Source organism: Nicotiana tabacum, chromosome 19 (genome assembly GCF_000715075.1).
Source record: "Nicotiana tabacum cultivar K326 chromosome 19, ASM71507v2, whole genome shotgun sequence".
In the NCBI taxonomy this organism is placed as follows: Eukaryota; Viridiplantae; Streptophyta; class Magnoliopsida; order Solanales; family Solanaceae; genus Nicotiana; species Nicotiana tabacum.
In genome coordinates, this window is record NC_134098.1 from 38,578,272 (window position 1) to 38,595,047 (window position 16,776).

General features: G+C 38.2%; 2 protein-coding genes across 2 annotated transcripts; one reads left to right on the forward strand and one right to left on the reverse strand.

Moving 5' to 3' along the window:
- The first annotated feature begins 1,877 nt into the window (after nt 1-1,877).
- LOC107775410 (calmodulin-like protein 3) lies at nt 1,878-3,186 on the forward strand. Its single transcript, XM_016595136.2, has one exon. It carries the CDS (start codon nt 2,224-2,226, stop codon nt 2,680-2,682), a length of 459 nt encoding a protein of 152 aa, XP_016450622.1. The 5' UTR covers nt 1,878-2,223; the 3' UTR covers nt 2,683-3,186.
- A 6,558-nt stretch (nt 3,187-9,744) lies between these two features.
- On the reverse strand, nt 9,745-10,221 carry LOC142173434 (uncharacterized). The gene has a single exon (XM_075239024.1). It carries the CDS (start codon nt 10,219-10,221, stop codon nt 9,745-9,747), a length of 477 nt encoding a protein of 158 aa, XP_075095125.1.
- Between the last annotated feature and the right edge of the window lie 6,555 nt (nt 10,222-16,776).

The following is a 16,776-nucleotide window of genomic DNA, read 5'->3' on the forward strand; positions in this document are numbered from 1 at the left end:
AGCTCGGCCAGATCGGCCTCTTCCATCACTGACTCCAAGACTTCGGGCTCACCTTCAGGCGCCTTCAAAAAATCGGACCTTACTTTCTCACTACGAGGGATTATTTCCTCCACCGTAGGAAAATTCTCTTCCTCAATGGCGACTGAGGCCCTATCAGCGTGAGGGGGTATAAGCACCGCCAAAGGGACATGGTCAGTTGTCATACCGGAAACAAAGGGTACACTAGCCATATTGATTAAGGGAGGATATTTGAGCAAGCAAGTGTTAGAAGCAGCGAGAATCACTAAAAGCAGTAAGAAGATATGCGGCAATTGAGGAAGAAGAATGAGGCAAGGGATTTTGATAAGAAGATACAAAACAATGGGAGAAGAAGAAGAAGAAGAAACAGAGTTTTCTGATGCAAGGGTTTTGTAAAGATTGAAACGTTACCCACACACCCCTATTTATAAAAATTTAAGCGTCGAAACCAACAAATTAATCCATCATCACCTAGCACTATAACCGAAGCAGCAGATTCAATCAGAAGACGCGCGCGAAACGAAGCAACGTATCGGGAAATCGCGTCGTAATGACGTTTGTCGCCATGACCTCATCCTGATATGTGGGACATATAACCCCAGAGGTTATAGTTCACAAAGGGATACGCTGCCAACTCGCCCTAATCATCATGACTCGTTCAGGTCGTCTAAACACATCGACCATGTTACACAATATCCCTCATCGAGCCCGTCTGAGTCGAGTCTCAATAAGCGGAGGGACTAACTGTATAGGTCAAAATATGCCATAGAATATTTAGGGTAATATAGCAATAAGGAAAGAGTCAGTCGAGGTCGGCCAAGGAGCAGCGAGATTCGTGGTCGAGATGTCAACAATGACCGAGGTCGAGCACCGTTGACAGAATAGTAACGGCTAGTTTTTGAAATAGGATATGAAAGAGAATATTCTAGTAAATATTCTCTGCACTTGTACTATTAGGGTTTGTTAGAGACATATCTCTAATAAATAAATAAAAAAGATAAGGAAGAAAGACATGTAATATTCACTTGACAAGAACACTTTTTAGAAGAAGATTCTCTATCTCTCTAGCAAAGATACAAACATTACTTTTTTATTAATATTTTTGCTCATATTATTCCATGTTTTTCCATCAAATACGAGAATAGTTCGAATATTCTCGGAGTTATCTGTCACGCATCATTGTCAGGAGGAACAATCATCTAACTCATTTATTATTGAGTGAATCATTCCTTCTATTTACTTAAATGTCATTTATTATTATTTATTGCTAGTTACTCCTCCATTATTGTTCATACTTTTGGAGTATTTAATGCACGATATTATTAATCCCCCACTAGATCAGCCCCATATTACCGTAATTTCAAGATCCACGTTTAGGAATATTATTATTAACTAGGTTTAACCCATCATTATATAAAAATAAAGGTTTAACCGAAAGTCATACTCTTTGGTCAAACAACATGAAGCTCCAAATATTTTTTGATTAACTGTATTTGCAGAAAATGGACTTTAATATTTGAATTATTAGTAATATATTTAAAAAATCTGTTTGAGAAATAGATAAAGTGAAATAATGAATTTTATTCTATCAAATAATCAACATTATTTTTTTTCAAGTCAAATTAACGTTAAAATACAATTTCAACTTTCAATACATCAAAGACGTCACCTCACGTCTAAAATATATACATCCAAGTTCCAAGTTCCATAGTTACACTCTTTCAAAGATGCCAACCAGAATCCATTCCTTAAATATTCCTCAACTTAATTTCCTAATGTGTTTATATGATAAGTACTTAAACTGATTATTATAACTAGAAGAAGAGGTCTGATCATCTAGATGTCAATCTTAAAGCAAAAATCTCAAACAATTCCGAGCAAATTCTAAATCAGTTATTTAACGATATTAGTGGCTATCCTCAAAACCATCCTCCTTTTCTCCACCTTCAATTTTCTTCCTTTTTCTGTATATTAACATCTTCTCTAAACCTTTTCCCCAGTTAATTGGATCCGTATTTTCTCAACAAACTTGTAACCCCTTTTCTCTTTCTCTTTTTCTTCCCTTTTTCAATTCAAGTAAATTAAGATTGTAAATCACCTTGAATTTTCCTGTTTCCTTTCTGAAAAAGAAAAACTAGAAGGGTGGGTATTCATTGATTTTCTTGTTACATTTATTTGGTTTGGGCTGTACGTTTTATCCAAGAAATGGATCCAGCAGAGCTACGTAGAGTTTTTCATATGTTTGATCGAAATGGAGATGGAAAAATTACTAGGAAGGAGCTAAGCGATTCATTGCAGAATTTGGGAATTTACATTCCTGAAATAGAACTGGTGCAAATGATCGAAAAGATTGACGTAAACGGAGATGGTTACGTAGACATGGAGGAATTCGGGACATTGTATCAGTCGATAATGGACGAGAGGGACGAAGAGGAAGACATGAGGGAAGCTTTCAACGTGTTCGATCAAAATGGCGACGGATTCATAACTGTGGAGGAATTGAGATCCGTTTTGTCATCGTTGGGTTTGAAACAAGGAAGAACACTTGAAGATTGCAAGAGAATGATCATGAAAGTTGATGTGGATGGTGATGGAATGGTTGATTATAAGGAATTTAGACAAATGATGAAACGTGGTGGATTTGCTTCTTTGAGTTCAAATTGACATACTCTTTTAAAATAAGAAGAACAAATTAAAGCATTTGATTGCTTCAAGAAATGGTCTATCCAAATTACATTTGGAAATTTAGAATGTAGATATCTACAAAGGAATCAGCTAGCCTTTTGTATATGAGAAAACTTAATCTGGAGCTAATGCACTCACGTCTTATCTCCTAAATAGTTTGATCAAAGACATTTGCACGTATTATGACTTTTTCATCTTTTCTTTTTCTTTCTTCTTGTTTATATTGTTCTTCATCAACAAGGAAGTCAATTGCATTAATTGGTTTGTATTAATTTAGGGTTTGTGATTTATTCATCCGTCCTATATGTAAGATGTAGCTCTAATATTGTTGCGAGATTGTTTCGCATTTGTTGTTAAATGTCAATGTTGTGTTCTTGATTTTCACTATTGTCTTGTATTCATATCCTTTCTACTGTTGTTCTGAGGGAATGTATTATTTGCTTGTCTGTTCATTCCATTCAATCAGCTTAATGTTCATTTTTTCATAGCTTAATTGTTAGACGTTTTACAGAAGGACGTCTGCACGGTTTACTATTGTTATTAATGAAAGTTGCAAACTCCTCCATAAAATGACGGTCTTTGTTCATATTTAGGACAAGAAAATATATAGAGAATGTCAGTCCTAAATGAGATTTGACCTGAATACCGAGCATCATTGACAGCACTGAAAGCGAAATGCTAATTACAAGACAAACTCCACTTCCTATAGAGAATGTCAAACGCTAATGCAAAAGAGAGAACTGAAATTAAGGGGTTCTTATGCTTTAATTAGAATGGTTTATCGACATAATTTTAAGTCCTTCATGGTAATCTACTTGCCAACTGTAGCTAACTGACGAGGAGATGAACCTCCGTTTCTTTTACTTCAACTAGAAGAATGATATTATCCTTTTCAATAACCTGCATCACTTAGATGTAAGGTTCAATCTCACAGAAGAACGTCCTTTATTCAACTTCATTAGGCCACTCGCCTCATCCAAAAGAGATAGCACATAAAATAAAATAAAACATTAAGAAAAATTAACTTTTTAAATCACTCTCCTATTTAACTTTATGTGTGTCAGTGATCACGCCCAACTCTAGTCCTAAAAAGGATAAGCGGTCGTTATAAATATAATCCGGTCTAAGAGTCCGGAGTCGAATCCCACAAAAAATTAAGGTTTAGCTATAACTGTTGACTATCACTAAGAAGACAAGCTCGAACAATTCCTAAGTTATAAATATTAAGATTCTTATATCTAATTAACTAACAAATTAAAGTACTAGATTAACAACTAAAGATATTAAGGGTTGGAGAAAAGATTAAGGAGGCCTAGAGTTATGATTTTTCCAATTGTCGGAATCCTTCCTGCTACATCTTCTATAATTTCGCCTAAGTATTCTCTACCGATCGTGAGTACTTTGGGTGTTGTAGCTCTCTCTCGAGCAACTATCACAATTTACTAGACGCATTCTCTCGAACTACGCTAGCTGGCACTAATTCACCGCTCATTACGATCGTTCCAAGGTTTTGTTATCTTTAATCCTGCCTTTAAACCCTCCGTATTGATCTCTCATATACGTTAGGAGTGATGTTGTTTAACAACTACCCAAATGTGTACTCTCTCTCGAGCAATATACATACTAAATAGGTGCAGTCAATTGATGGCCATTCAATCAATAGCAATAAATACGTAGTTGAACAAGTAGAGAAATCCAACGACTCAGTTATATAAAAACATAACAAGAATTCATCCTACAAAAGGTTTCATCAAAATCCTAGATAACAAATTAGCTATTCATAATAGTATCCAAAATTACAATACTAGAATTCATAACCAATAATGGAAATAGGAAGAAAAAAGTGAAAAACTCGCAGAAGAATTCTCTGCCTTGCTCCTAGCGTGTTCTTGCCTCCTTGGGTCGAATCGCCTCTCCAAAAACGTCTCCCCTTTAGGTCGAATCTGCTCTAAAAAAATCCTCCCCTTCTCTTAGACATGTTTAGGGAGTATTTATAGGCTAGGGTTGAAGTCCTTGAGTCCAAATCCGGGTTGGAGACTTTTCACCCGCGACTTTTAATTCCTGGGCTGTAGACCTCGCGAAGTCAGGCTTATAATGCGCTCAACCTGACTATAGACCTCACGAAGCCTGGTCTGTATCACGGTCAAGATGGTTATAGACCTCGCGAAGCCTGGTCTGTAGCGCGGTCAAGCTGGCTATAGACCTCGCGAAGCCTAATCTGTAGCACGATTTTGGTACTTGGCATTTTTGTGCTCTTTTCTTGCATTTTCGTCCTCTTTTTATGCAATCTTCACTCGTCTTTATTTTCCGATACTCCTACATATAAAATAATATAATTTAGCTCAAACGTCGCACAATTAACCACTAAACTAACAACATGTAAGGCTAGTAATTACTAAAAGTATGGCATTTTTGCCTAACATCAGTTAGTTTGTAGGGGCATAGAATTTAAGAATAAAATGTGAATCTTGTGATCTTAAAACAAATGTGCATATTATTTAACCGTAAAATGGTACAGTTGAATTTGTAATGTGGTTTAAGACAAGCGAATTGATTTGACCCAAAAACGATAAAGAAATAAAATTGAAGTTAAGATTTAGCGATTGAAATTAAAGAAGATAACAAGCCTGGTTCCGAACTCAGCCTTTCCAAGAACAAAAGTGAAAGTAAAGATAAAGCAATGATGAAGTTGTGAAAGTGAGATCTAAATAGTAAAGTATGAGAGCTAAATAGTAAAGTATGGCTTTTGCGTATAGAGTGTTTTGTGTCCTTACAATTGTGTTAACCCCACTATTTATAGTTCTACCTAGGGAAACAAGATACTAGGACCAAGCTCCTCTATAAATAAGAATAAAAGTATCATTGCTGAATATGTAACGGCAAGCCTTGAATGCAAATATTCTCTGTAATGGCTTCTCATTTAACGCTAGCAAATATTCCCTTATTAAATGTTGTCCGATGGCGAATCTTTGAACTTCTACTGCCGGCTACATTCCCTTCGGAATCCATCTGATACCGGTCACACACGTCGCATTCAGTACTAATTATTTTTCGACTCGTCCTTTGTCTATCTTCGACTCCACGTGTCGTCTTACCATTTGACCACTTGTTATCAACCAATTTTACTACATACAGATAGTCCCCCTACTTTTTCGATAATGCAACTTAGTGTTACCGGGAAGTAGGTGAAGATTTCTTGCTTGACGGGAAAGTTCCACAGCCAATAAGCTACTCAATTATATGAAAAGTTTGAAGAAGCTAAGGCAAAGTGGGCCGAATGTCACGATGCTGCCATTGCCGCTACTGAGCGCGAGTCTACCTTCCAGGAGAAAATCAATAACTTGAAGTCCAACTTATGCTCCAAAACCGAGGAGGCCAATGCTGCCGAGAAGAAGAGTGCCCGAATGGAAGAGAGGCTTAAGAGGGCCATGGAGCAAAATTGGCTTCACTCAACTACAAATGTTGAGCTTGACTCCCGCCTCCATGCCATGAAGTCCGAAAGAGAAGAGCTCCAGGCCGAAAACAATAAACTTCGAGCAAAACTCCAAGTTCAAGAGGATTCCCTTGTCTTCGAGAAGACCTATGCCATATATCATATGAAGATGAAGACCTTGGAGGAGGCCAAAGTGGTCATCGCCAACATAAACGATTGCATTGCCCAGGCCCAGGAACTGGAGTTATCCGCTCGTGAAAACTTCCTGCTCGGCCCACTGTGACTGACTCCTCAAATAATGATTCCGTGTATTCGGAAAACGAAAGGGAGACTGAAGAAGATGAAGGCCCTGAAGCGTTGGTGAATCCGCCTTCCTCTACAGGGGAAACGTAGATCCTTCTCTTCCTTCGGGTTCTAGCGGCAATGATGTATAATGTTTTTATATTTTGTAATTATGCCAAACTTTTCATCAAGTTCAGTACCTGATAATAAAAAAAAAATTTGCTTAAGTGTTGTGCAAAAATATTCCTTTTATGTTTAGTTGATTAAAGCTTCAGGTATATTTTTTCAACCCATAGCTTTTGATTCCGGGCATAAATTCTTCCGGAACCTTCCCTTTACTATGAGGGTCTCATAAGAGAGGGACCTTATGTTTATGGTGCTCTTAAAGAGGAAGTATCATGTTCATTCTAGCACAAGCATTTGAAGTTTTTGTTAACTTTCTAGCGATAAAATTAACTCATCATTTGGATAAGAATCAAGATAAAAATAAAAGAACTTTGTTTTATTCCCTCTATTTTTAAAAGTACATAGGCATTCGTTTGCTTAAGTAAATAAAGCTGCCAATACATGTGGCTAACTTGTACAACTTATTTCTACGGGGTTGATCATGTAGTCTCCGGTCCTGATAAAATATTGATCCCGGTTCTCGCAGTCCAGGCTTTCGTGGCATTTCTAGTGCCGTATCAGATATTTATTCCCCCCAGTGTTCAAATACGAAGCATGCGAATTCGAGCACTGGAATTCTTGTACCCAGATTGCAGCTTCACTGGTGGAAACAACTTGTTAATAGTTAAATAATCCTTTTTTAATAATGAAAATTTCAGTGCTATGATATTTACAGGTCTTTCCTTCACCAATGACGCTTCCTTCGTAGTATGCTTTCCGTTGCTGCCTCGTTAAAAACTTGCCAGAAAAATCCGATTGGGACAAAAACTTATCGAAGGGAAAAAAAAGTACATCACATACTTTTTGTACTGGCAGGATCCATTAGCAATAATACCTTTTGAGCTAATTCACGTTCCAATTGCTGGGTAATTTAACTCCATCTTGATTTTTCAACTCATATGATCTCTTATCGGTGATAGCTGAAACCCGGTAAGGACCTTCCCATGTTGGTCCCAGCTTCCCAGCGTTGACTTCTTGAGTGCTTTGAGTCACCTTCCTCAAAACCAAATCTCCTACTTTGAAATAGCGGAGATTGGCCCTGCGATTATGATATCTTTTTATCCTTTGCTTTTGATCCACCATCCTTACGTACGCCAAGTCCATGTGTTCGTTGAGCAAGTCCAGCTTTACTAACAACGCTTCATTTTTTGCCTCTTCGTTTGTTCGGGAAAACCTTAAAGTTGGCTCCCTCACTTCTACTAGTATTAGAGACTCCGCAGCGTACACGAGTGAGAAGGGTGTTTCTCCCGTGCTCGACTTCGCTTTTGTCTGATATTCCTATATTACCCCCGGTAGCTCATCGAACCACTTGCCCTTAGCACCTTCTAACTTCTTCCTAAGGTTTTGAATAATTACCTTGTTGGTTGATTCCGCTTGTCCGTTGACCAGCACAAAATACGCACTTAAATATGCTCGCTAGTCGAATATAGTATAATATAATATCCTATCCATAGGGATTGGAGTTAAATAATATTTTCATAGTTTATAGCTTGGTTGCTATCCAAGATGATCAATAGTTGGGAATTATGTGATTAAAACTAAAATTAACTAAGAATCTAGAGCTAATTGACTATGACAATCGAAACAAAAGTAAGCAAAGAAGATATCAATGGAAGAAAATAGGGATTGATTGGATAGGTGCAAGATAATTGTCTGGGATTTAACTCTATTTAATTCACTTCTAATGTTCAAGTGAGTCTCTCAAATTCACTCAATTATTAGTTCAAACGTTTAGTAGAAACTATTCTCTCGATTAAGTCTCAACCTCACAATGTGAACCAATTTAAGCTCGGTGAAGATATGCAAGAGTTCGTAGTGGATTGGTCTTTAGGAAAACCTCTCTCGATTATCCTCCTAACTTGGTTTAATAAACAATTCAACTAGCCTCTTTCGATTACTAAGAAGAATTAATGAATTCAACCAACAAGATAATGCAAAGATATCACAAGTTATGCCTCTCTTGATTACATGAACATGTGAATATAGATGCAACTATATAAAACATCCAAAACGATTCAATACATAAAAACTAGAGTTATTATCCACAAACAAATATCAATACACCAAATCCATCAATCACTAAAGAGAACTACTCCATAGATATGGAGTAATTCATCACAAATATAAAGAAAAACATAAAATGATCCAAACTCTTGTCTTGAGTGAGGATTAAATGATGAATCCCTTGTGCTTTCGCTCCTCCACCTTCTCTCTAGCCTATTTAGGTCTTAGATGTGTCAAAAGTCCCTAAAATAATATTTTTACATGTATTTATACTAGGTAGGGTCGGGCCCAGACGAGAACACCTTTTCCTACATGAACTAGGATAATAACTCTGTAAAAATTGCACAGGCGTGCCGCATGGGGCGACGCGCCATGCGGGGAGATTGTGGGAAACTTCAGAGAGCTTGTTCTAATAGGCTTCAGGGAAATTGTGCAGCCGCGGCGCGCCATGCGCTGTCCCACGCGCCGCGGCTGTAGGACTTTCTCTAAGTACTGATTTTTCTTGCTTTTTAGCTATCCCGACGTGGTTCTACCCCCGAACGCGATCCTGGCTTATTCCCTTAGGCTTTTACTCAGACTTCAAAGCTCCAAATTACTCGAATTCATTCCATAACATCTACATATCTCGGAATCACTCATACAAGGCATAAAACACACAATTAGTGCAAAACACTAGCGATTAAAGCTCAAACTCAATTAAAGTGCAGTAAATTGGAGTGTAATAAGCGACTAAAATACGAGTTGATAGCCTACCATCATCCGTTAGCACTTGGGTGGTACAATGAAGATGTAATTCTTTTGATTTTTAACCCTTCCAAAGACTTTGTGACATTTGAACCTATGAACTGTGGCCCGTTGTCACAAGCGATTTCCTTCGGTATTCCAAATTGGTAGATTATGTGGTCCTATATGAAGTCGACTACTTTGCGTTCATCGATATGTTGGTAAGGACCTGCTTCAACCTATTTGGTGAAGTAATCAGTTAAAACTAAAAAAATCATACCTTTTTCGGGGCCCGGTGGATGAGGACCAACTATGTTCGTCCGTCCGTCATGAATGGCCACGGGGACAACATCGACTGTAAAAGTTCTGCCGGTTGATGCACCAACTGCTCATGACGCTGGCATTTGTCATATTTTTGAACGAATGCCTTTGCGTCATGTTCCATCCAGGGCAACTAACGAGTCTCGACCGGAATGATTCCCGCAAACTCCTTTGTGGAATTCCCTCATCACATAGTCCACCTCTGAGGCCCCTAGACACCGGGCCCACAGTCCTTGAAATGAGCTCCTGTATAACTGCCCATCCACGAGGCAGTAACGAGCTGCTTTAGTCCGTAGTTCCCGAAACGCCTTTGAGTCCTTGGGTAATTTACCATGGCGGAGATACTCGATAAACTCGTTCCTCCAATCCCAAACCAAGTTGGTCGCATTTACCTCGCAGTAGACATCCACGCCCAACACCGAATGTAAAAGTTGGACGACTGTACCAGAATCAGATCCTTTCATTTTCGTGGATGACCCCAAATTAGCCAATGCATCTGCTTCCACATTTTCTTCCCTTGGAATGTGGATGATTGACCATTCCCTGAATCGTGCAAGCAAAGCCTGAACCTTGTTCAAATATTGTTGCATGCGTTCTTCCTTTGTGTCGAAAATCCCACACACTTGGTTTACTACCAACTGGAGACGTATTTCACTTCGATGACCTTAGAGCCTAGTCCCCGGACTAGTTCTAGTCCTGCAACAATACTCGGCTTCATTATTAGTTAACGGAACAATTTTAATGCCTACCTCAAGGTTTCCCTCAAGGGTGTGATTAGAACTATCCCGAGACCGGACCCTCTTACATTGGAAGCCCCATCTGTAAACAAGGTCCAAACCCGATACCGTTTTGACACCAGCACTTCTTCCTTAACATCCAAGGGCATTAACCCAGGACTAAAATCAGCCACAAAGTCGGCCAAAACTTGCGACTTGATTGCATTCCTTGGTTTGTACTCAATGTCGAATCGCTAATTTCGACTGCCCATTTAGCTAAATGGCCTGACAACTCAGGCTTGTGAAGGACGTTCCTTAAGGGAAAGGTTGTCACAACGACTATTGTGTGGCACTGAAATAAGGCATAAGCTTTCGAGAGGCAACTACGAGATCTAAGGCCAACTTTTCGAGGTACGGATAATGAGTCTCTGCTCCCGAAAATATTTTACTAACGTAGTAAATAGGAAATTGCGTACCTTCCTCCTCTCGGACCAATATGGCACTTTTGGCTACTTCCAAGATCGCTAGATATATTAACAACTGCTCGCCTTCCCCTGGTTTTGACAGTAACGGGGGGCTGGACAGGTACCTTTTTAGGTCTTTCAATGCCTGTTGACATTCCGGAGTCCATTCGAAATTGTTCTTCTTTTTCAAAAGTGAAAAGAAGTGATGGCACTTCTCCGAGGATCTTGAGATGAATCTTCTTAGAGACGCCAACCTTCCGGTCAACCTCTGTACTTCCTTCACACTTGTCAATTGGTCTGGAATGTCCTCGATAACTTTGATTTTGTCGGGATTTACCTTGATCCCTCTTTGCGAGACCAGGAACCCCAAGAACTTATCGGAACCAACCCCGAATGCGCATTTCTCCGGGTTGAGTTTTATGTTATGCTTCCTCAGAAGGTCGAGAGTCTCTTGGATGTGTTTCAAGTGATCTCATGCATTTAAAAACTTGACTAACATGTCGTCAATATATACTTCCATTGTTTTGCCTACCTGACCCTCAAACATTTTATTAACAAGCCTATGATAAGTGGCTCCGGCATTCTTAAGCCCCAAAGGCATAACATTATAGCAATATGTGCCAAAGTTTGTTATGAAAGAAGTTTTTTCATGATCCTTCAGATTCATCTTGATTTTATTGTACCCAGAGTAAGCATCAAGGAAACTCATTAGATCGTATCCGGCCGTCGCATTAATCATTTGATCAATGTTTAGCAGCGAAAACGAGTCTTTAGGACACGCCTTATTTAAATCTTTATAGTCTACGCACATCCTAAATTTGTAATTCTTTTTGGTACTACAACTACATTGGCTAACCATTCTGGATACTTTACCTCCCGGATTGAACTGATATTTAGTAGCTGGGTTACCTATTCTTTAACAAACATGTTCCTGACCTCCACTATGAGACGTTTCTTTTGTCTTACCGGTGGAAAGTTTGGATCTAGATTTAGATTATGGACCGCTACCTCTAATTGGGTACCTGTCATATCTAAGTAGGACCATGTAAAGCAGTCAACGTTAGCTTTAAGAAAATTTATAAATTCTAACCTGAGCTCAGGATTTAACCATGTTCCCAGATGAAACTTCCTTTCCAAAAACTCTTCGAACAAGGCCACTTGCTCAAGTTCTTCTGCGGTCGACTTGGTCGTATCCGTCTCCTTTGGTAGCTGAAAGTGTCTCAGAACCTGATAGGATTCTGATGACTCCTCGCTCTTATGATCTTCATTCAAAAAGGGAGAAGGAATTGGATCCTATAATTGCTATTTGTTGGACTCTTTCCCTTGCTACTAGAAACAGTCACCGCGTTCATTTCCCTCTTTGCCGGCTGGTTTCCTCTTATTTTCTTGATTCCCTCCGACATCAAAAATTTTAACAGTTGGTGATATGTTGAAGGTACAACTTTATCTCGTATATCCATGGCCTTCCGAGGATTATATTGTAACCCATATCGTCATCCACCACTTCGAATAGAGTAGTCTTCGTTACTCCTTCGACGTGTGTGGGAATAAAAATATCTCTTCGGGTTGTCGCGCTTGTCAAGTTGAAGCCACCTAAGAGTTTTATCGCCAGAACGATGTTCCCGATTAACTTTGCTTGCTCCAAAACTCTCCATTGTATTGTGTTGGATGCACTTCGTGGGTCAACCAAAATACGATTAATTTTGAAATCTAAAACATTGAAAGAGATTACCAAAGCATCATTGTATGGCAGAAGAAGTCTGTTAGCATCCTCATCCGTGAAGGTGATATCATCTTTTGCGACTTCCTGGAATCTATTATTGTGAGTCACCAATATCTTTGTTTTCTTCGCTGTTGAAAAGGTTACACCATTGACTTCGTATTCTCCGAAGATTATGTTGATAGTCATCTGAGGTGACCCTTCTGCTACCTTCGAAGGCTCTGCATTGTCCCAGCTTCGGCCGTAGTTGTTCTTGGCTCAGTCGCTTAAAAACTCACTGAGATGTCCATTCTTCAACAATATCGCCACCTCTTCGCGAAGATGTCGGCAGTCCCCAGTTCTGTGGCCGTGAGTTCCATGGTATTCACACCATAAATTAGGATCCCTCTAGCTAGGATCTTAGTGGATTGTCTTCGAGAACCATGCTTCTTTGACATTTCTCATCGCCAATACCAACTCTACTAGGCTGATTTTGAAGTTGTAATCCGATAACCTGGGATATGCGGAGACTCGGGCCCGTGGCACCTCTTTCTCTCGCAACGACCCGTTGTTCCGGCCACGATCGACTCTTCTATCGGGAACGACCCTATATGATGTCTGAAACCCTTTGCTGCTACGCCCATCAGTCCTCTCGTACGGTAGAAAATAACCTCTAGAGGTCCGCCGGTCTGCATTGAAATCGCTCTTAAACTTGTCCTGGCTTTTGTCTCGACCCCGTCCCTTAGTCGATACCGAAGACCCAAGTTGATCGTCTTTTATCCTTATTATTGACTCATAACGGTATGGACATCTGCCCATGTGGTTACCTGAAACTAGAGAAGGCTCTCCTTCAGTTTCCGAGAGGCATCAGAACTCAGTGAATTTAGACCCTTTGTGAATGCCTCCGCTGCCCACTCATCTAGAACTGCCGATTGCAACATCCTTTCTTTCTGGAATCAGATCATAAATTCTCGCATCAATTCGGATTCCCCTTGCGCAATTCTGAAAATGTATGCCTTTCTAGCCTGAACCTGTCTTGTTCTGTTATGGGCCTTAATGAATGAGTATGCAAGCATTTCAAAAGAATCAATTAAATGCTCGGGTAAAATAGAGTACCGTGTCAGGTCCCCCTTTGTGAGGGTTTCACCAAACTTCTTCAACAAAACCGAATCGATCTCATGTTGAGCCAACTCGTTTCCTTTCATAGCTGTGGTATAGGTTGTGATGTGCTCCTGTGGATCCGAAGTCCCATCATACTTTGGTATGTCCGGCATTTTGAATTTTTTCAGAATTAACTCTGGTGCTGCACTTGGCTTAAACGGCAACTGTGTGTACTTTTTTGAATTCGGACCCTTTAACACTGGTGGTGCGCCCGAAATTTGATCCGTTCGAGCGAGAAACTTCTTTCGCATTCTGATCCATTCATTTGTTCATTTCTCTCATGAACCTCATGAGCTCGGTTTTGAAAGGATCGCTTCCATTGTTGTTCCCAGATCCGCTACCGATCCCTCCGGCTTCGTCAAAACCGACTTCGCCCCTTGGGGGTGTTGTTATCGATTCTCTCATCCGTTTGATTTATGGGAACACTGGCAAGGATTGGTCCCCTTACGTTCACGTTGTTGGAAGCACCTGTCAATGCTTGTTTTAACTCTGTCATCACCTGAACCTGCCTTGAGAGATGATCTATGATTGTTTTCTGTTGTTACCTCAGGAGTTTGACCGTCTCTATGACATGTTCCTCCTCCACATGATCAAGAGTTGGGTCTCACACATGCCGAGGATCTGACCTTAGAGAATCAGGGTTATTTCGTCACCTTCGTTACGGGTGTCACTTATTAAGTCATCATGCTGGGACGATTCTTCCTGTTCAATGCGTGCTTCAACGTTGTATGTGTTGTTGACATCGCTAGCTACCATATGTGATTTTTACTAAGGAAAGAACTGAAACTTGTTAGCAATAAATGTATGGATCAAAGCAATTACACAAATTTCTATTCCCCATGGTGGGCGCCAAACTGTTTACCCGTAAAATGGTAAAATTAAATTTGTAACGTGGTTTATAGACAAGCGAATTGATTTGACCCCAAAACGATAAAAAAAATAAGATTGAAGTTAAGATTTAGCGATTGAAATTAAAGAAGATAACAAGCCTGGTTCCGAACTCAGCCTTTCCGAGAACAAAAGTGAAAGTAGAGATAAAGCAACGATGAAGCTGTTAAAGTGAGAACTGAATAGTAAAGTTGAGAGCAAAATAGTAAAGTATGGCTTTTGCATAGAGAGTGTTTCGTGTCCTTACAATGGTGTTAACCCCACTAATTATAATTCTACCTAGGGAAACAAGATCCTAGGATCAAGCTCCTATATAAATGAGAATAAAAGTGTCATTGATGAATATGTAACAACAAGTCTTGAATGCAAATATTCTTTGTAACGTCTGCTTATTTAATGCTAGAAAATATTCCCTCATTAAATGTTGTCCGATGGTGAATCTGTGAACTTCTACCGCGGCTACATTCCCTTCCAAATCCATCCGATACCGGTCACACACGTCACATTCGATATTAATCGTTTCCCGACTTGTCATTTGTCTATCTTCGACTTCAAGTATCATCTTACCATTCGACCACTTGTTATCAACCAATTTTACCCCATACACATATAACATACTAAAATTAACCTTTGAATTTTCGGTCTCAAACATGTTATGCCATGTATATAAGAGATTGATATTAAAGATAAAATTAAAATGTTAAATTAAAAATTTACTAAATGTATAAGGTTATTATATTTTTTAAACAACTTAAAGAAAAAAAGTATGACACATTGATTAAAATGTGGAGGGCAATAATGAAGACAATTTTCTTTGTTTCACTCAAAAATAATCATAATGGGCCGTGTGTGGTTTCCTAGGCGCATTTTTAAAGAAAATCTTACGTAAATGTCACAAATGCGTACTATTTACCAACCTCTAGCCACTAATTATAAATTTATCAAAACTAGCCAAGCATATGTAAAAATTCAAAAATTCAAATAATAAATAAGGTTCTTTCTCTCCAAGAATTACACGCAAAGATCTCTTTTCATATTTTAAGCGCGATAAGCAACATCAGATGCACGACAGAAAGAAAATTTCATGGATGAGGTAGCAAACAAGATGATAAAATACAAAAAACATATATACAAAATTTCAAAAATCTAAACAAAAAAGGACATTTTTCAATGGGTATGGTTGAAATTCATTGAAAACATATAGATGAATCAACATAGAAATTTTGAGGAAGATTGGAGGTGATTTGAATTGATTTGGTGTCAAAATTTGTAGTTAAAATTGAGTTCGAAAAATTCTTCTGCGAGACTGCTACACATGTATCAAACATATATCATGCATGTATCACACATACAGGTATATATGTGATACACATCTGATATAAATATGGTACATATGTGATACACAAATGATACACAGTGTGATACATATATTCTTTTTTCATGTTTCATCTTCTACTTCGAATTTTGAATTGAAACTACCTCAAAACTCCGTCAAATCATCACAAAACTGAGATTCAAATTTCTTAAGATGTACCCAATCTATTCTAATAACACCCACTCAAAAGAAAGCAAAGATTTGACCTTTTTCTTTTGCTACAAATAGCTAATTGACTAATATTGATAACATTTGACTATATTAATAATATTTAATGAATTGACCAATTTTTGTAATGAATTACTTATAAATGGACATAGCCACTAGTTTTCCATTTTTTTTTAGGAAACTTTACACGGTATACCCCCTCTAAAGAACCCTTAACACTATACCTTTTAATTATAAAATTACATGTAGTACACATTAATTGATTACTCCACATATTCAATTAGTCAAAGGGCAATAACTACCTAACAAATTTGTCGCCTAAATTAAAGGAAATTATATATATGAAGCAAATCCAAAATCTTACTACATCCATTTTAAACTTGGACATAAAATGAAAGAATAAAAAAATATTATCCATTAAATTTTTTTATTTTTAATTATGGGAACCTTTGTCCGTATTTTCTTGTATACAATAAAAAATTATACAATAAACTAGTCATTGTATACTATTAAAGTATGTTAATATTCCAAGTAAAACAATATATACACAATAAATAAAAATAAAAGTATGTTTGATTTGAATACTGTATTCCAAATTAGAATATTGCGTTATATTTAGTTGAATACTATATTTCAAATTAGAATATTGTGGTATATTTGGTTTGAATACTATA

Coding starts and splice junctions, on each gene's coding strand:
- LOC107775410 (XM_016595136.2), top strand. CDS start 2,224: ATGGATCCAGCAGAGCTACGTAGAGTTTTTCATATGTTTGATCGAAAT.
- LOC142173434 (XM_075239024.1), bottom strand. CDS start 10,221: ATGCAACAATATTTGAACAAGGTTCAGGCTTTGCTTGCACGATTCAGG.